The 4,071-nt window shown below is 51.9% G+C and overlaps 1 protein-coding gene across 1 annotated transcript; it reads right to left on the bottom strand.

The window, feature by feature from the left end:
• Nucleotides 1-2,565: 2,565 nt before the first annotated feature.
• NGA_0387500 (cell division cycle protein 23) lies at nucleotides 2,566-3,751 on the bottom strand (the record flags this gene model as incomplete). Its single annotated transcript, XM_005854687.1, has 3 exons — nucleotides 2,566-2,623; nucleotides 3,314-3,384; nucleotides 3,578-3,751. Coding segments are annotated over 3 exons (303 nt in total), but the record flags the coding sequence as incomplete, so codon positions are not given.
• Between the last annotated feature and the right edge of the window lie 320 nt (nucleotides 3,752-4,071).

The following is a 4,071-nucleotide window of genomic DNA, read 5'->3' as shown; positions in this document are numbered from 1 at the left end:
TTTTTACCAACACCCGCATTTGTGTTTCTATCACAGACATTGCAGCAGGCTCGCAGCCAAATTACTGGCCCAGGAGGATCCCTAGCGGCCTTCCGCTTCCCGGAGGGAGGTGAGGCAGCTGCTGGAGGGGCAGGGGCGGCAGCAGAGGAGGAAGATGATTTGTACTCTTAAAGAAAACGAACAAAAGAGCTGGAAATATCAAGGATCCTGATATGTAGTGGGAAATCAGGCACGCAGGTGGAACAATATGTTAATTCGTGAGAGTAAATGAATGGATAGAGAAGGATGGGTTGAGGGGGGCATTGCGCAAAGGGCTAACGTAGAGGGCTGGGTGAATACAAGACGAGAGTCGCAGCACATATGGTAGAAAGTTAAAGACACATCCCCCCCTCCCCCGGTAGAATGGGGACGTGAAGTTAGGAAAATGGGGGAGGTGAGCCACGAAATCGATTCGGCGAAAGGCGACGGAAGGGGGAACAGGAAGGAGGAAAGCGAAAGGGGCCAGTGCGTCGTGGTAGGGTACAGAAGGTTGAACGGAGGGAGTAAGAAGGTGTGTAATGCCCGCATGTCGTCAGCGATCTCTCAGGTTGGTAAGGGAGGGAACCTCAATATCCTGTATTTGCGAGAAAGCGTAGACAGAGATTCCGCTAGGTCGCTTAAGCTCAATCCTCGAGCAAGCACAGCCAGGCAAGACTACGGGAAGGTTTTCCCACGATGGAAGCCGACACGGAAGTCAAGCCCTATCGGAAGGAAGCAAGCAGGAAGACGAGGATTCAAAAGACAAGATAGCAATTCATCTGAATGAGACAGATTCTTAATGATCCGTTTTTATGCTCGAGCGAGCTGTAAGCTTGATCTGTCAAAGATCAGACCATCGTCCTTTTCCCCTTCAGCCTCGTTTCTCTTTCATAAGCATCACCTACGAAAGCCTTGACGAGAATTATTCGGAGAATTATTCACACCGTGTCATGTTTCCACTTTTTGGAAACAAATGCTCCCTGGAGGCATAACTCCGTGGTCGTTCCCCTTTCCGTCAGCCACGCTAGCATTCAGGCGAAGATCCCACGTCCGCCCGTCTTCTTTCTCCACTACGCATGGCCTCCGCTGCAGCCGCTGCAGCCGCTGCTGCTTGTTGCCTTGTCATTCTCCGAGTACCACTGCTGTTATGAGACGGCGAGGTAACGGCTGCTGGTGATAAATCCGAGGAGAAGGAAGGAAGACTAGCGCTCTCGTCATGATCGAAGACTGGAAATGCACTGAAGCTCCGTCGCCGTTCCTCTTCTTCTTCCTCCTCTTGACCTTCCATACTGCGGATTTCTCGAAGCAAAGCTTTCGCTTCTTCTTGCTCCTGTCATGATGCCCAAAGAACGTCAGTCGGACCCTGTCCCTCCTTTCTCCTCTATCTTTCCGTCTTTTTCCGTCCCTCTTTGTCCTCTCACATACCCGCCCTCCCATATCCAACAGGCGGTTGCAGTAAAGCGTGGCAGTGTGGAGGTCGTGCCTCCTTTTGTGATAATGCGCGAGGAATAGGAGAGCGTCAACCGTATCGGTGCTTCCGTCCGTCTGCTCGAGAGGGGGATGGAAGGCCGGAAAGAGTGTACCCCAGTTGAATATAAGTTTATCATCCATACATTTGCATAAGCTTCTGGCGCGGTGACGTTATATTTTCCTCGCCGTATCTTTCTCTACTTTCTTTCAGGTTGGGATCACGCAGGAGACAGTCAAGGAAGGGTCAACTTTTGTCACTCGCGCGAACCCTTTCTATCGTCTACTCATTCTACGTCTCCGCGTTCTCCTCACCTGATACCCTTGGCGTGCTTCTAAGTGGCGCTGGTAGCAGCGAGCGGCCTTCCATTCGTCTTGATCATCGCGGTAGAGGCGGGCGAGCTTGGCTGTGGCGATTCCCTCCCTACATGGAAGGAGTGCGCGGGGAAGAAAAAGTGAGGAAGTTGAGCACTCGCTGCACACGGGAATACAAATTGATTATATTCGAAAAAAGGAAAAATATTTCAAACAAGTATCATTCAATCATCCCTTTCTCCCCCTTTATAGCATACTCCCTCGCGCTGTCTTCAACTAAAAGATATTAGTGTTTACAACCTGTCGTTGTTGCACACAGCCCTCTCGTAGCACTTGATGGCTTCGTTGCGTCGGTCCAATTGTTCGTAGCAGACACCCTGAAAGGGGAGGAGAAGGGGGGAGTGAGCCATAGTAAAGAGGTGTGAGATGGTGGCCCACAATTCAGTAGGTGGGGGGATACTGATACGTCCCAAAAAGATGCCATCGCACGAGATCATGCTTCTGCCAGACAGCTTACGTCCCGCTACACCCAGGAATTTGAAGAATGGTCAAGAGAACATAGAAGGGGAAAGCGGAAGCAAATGATAGGAATGTCCGCAAAAGGCCCCCCTAACCGCATGAGAAGCCACCATCCTCCCAACATACTGCTCTCGCGGGCACTTACGAGAGCACACCACATGCGCGCATCGAAAGGACGGAGGGTCGCCGCTTTTCGGTAGTAATATATGGCATAAAGGTACATTTGCAGGAGCTCGTACGTTTGACCTAGCCCGTACCACGCCCGATAATCGCGGGGGTTGATGTCCACGGCCCGGCGATACGCCTGAGAAAAGGTTGGAAACACACAACATAGAGGAAGGCCTTCCGATGAAAGACGCGTACGAGGGTGACGTGCGGCGGGTGGGGAGGATCAAACGCCATGCAGATTGACAAAAAACAGCGGGGATAGGAGAGAATCTGGATAGCCCTTTTGCAAGAGACGGTGTTTAAACGCCGTCATTTGTAGGTCCGAGAAAGGAAATCGAGTGGGGAGGGAGCAACCTCTTCTCAGTGTTAGATAGAATAGGAGAGGGTGGGACCCGTGGATAGAAAAGAGACTTGGGCTTGCGTCAAAAGAGGAAAGAAGGACGAATTCACAGGAGCCATAATAGGGCTTTTAGGCTTCGAAAATCAATGAGGTTTGAATTTCATGAAGGTAAACGTAGAAATGGATGTTACAAAAGACACTGGAAAGCCGTGGCTGAGCAGAGGCGTGCAAAACGGCTTGATGGAGAACGGAGGGGGCTTTCGACCGATCAGAAAGGGCTGTGCTTTGCTGTGTCGTTGACTTCTCGTTCTCTATATCCCCCTTGTCTCCTTCCCCCTTCACGCCTCTTACCTCAATAGCCGCCCCCGTGTTCTTCATCTCAAGGAAACCGTGGCCCATGAGTGTCCTGTCCGACCGACAGGATGACTTGGGTATCGACCCTCTATCTCTTCATCCCCCCCCTGCCTCCACCTCCTAGTTTCTTACCAGGCAAACAGGAACTTTCGGTTCAGTCTAAGGGCTCTTTGGAAGTATAAGACAGCACGCTCATGTTGACCCTAATATCCAGGATTTCAGGTTGGGGGAGAAGGGCATCAAGGAGGGAAATAGGGATGAACTTCCGACATTTATGAATCGACGGCATACAAAAACCCAAGACGGACACGATCGGCGCCACGAAGCCTGGAGAAGGGTGGGAAAACATGCCAACGAGAGCAAAAGCCGGGGTGGAGGGACCGAGGGGGAGCGCACCTTTAAAGAGTAGTAGTTGCCGATGATGCAACAGGTCTCAGGTCGATATTTGTCGTTGCGCGCAGCTATATGGGCCAGTTGAGAGAGTTCCGCCCGGCTTTCCTTCACGTAGAGGACGTCGGAATACCTGTGGGCAGTGATGCGAACAAGGGAAGGAGTAAAGGCGTGTGTGAGCTAGGGTTAGGGTAAAAGTCACTGTTAGGGTTGGGCTATAAGGCACCTGAATGTGCTCCTCCCCACTCCTCCTTCCCCTTTCCCCCTCTTCTCTGGGTCTCACCTTTCTAAGTTTTCCAGTCGGTAAGGGTCTTGCTCTTGAAGCGCCCGGAAGCCTTCCTGGGCTTCCTCGAAATCTCGAAGATTGTAGCGGGCGATGGCACATTGGGCCTGTGGGAGGAAGAGAGAGGGGGAAGGAGGAAGGAAAGGAAGGAGGGAGAGAGGGTCGATTAGGCACGTGGACAAAAGCACGCAGGGATGGTAGGCGCCAAACCTTGAGG

The sequence above is a fragment of the Nannochloropsis gaditana genome, assembly GCF_000240725.1.
Source record: "Nannochloropsis gaditana CCMP526 unplaced genomic scaffold scaffold417, whole genome shotgun sequence".
Classification (NCBI taxonomy): Eukaryota; class Eustigmatophyceae; order Eustigmatales; family Monodopsidaceae; genus Microchloropsis; species Microchloropsis gaditana.
The sequence above is the reverse complement of the archived record's forward strand: the minus strand, read 5'-3'. Positions and strand labels throughout refer to the sequence as shown.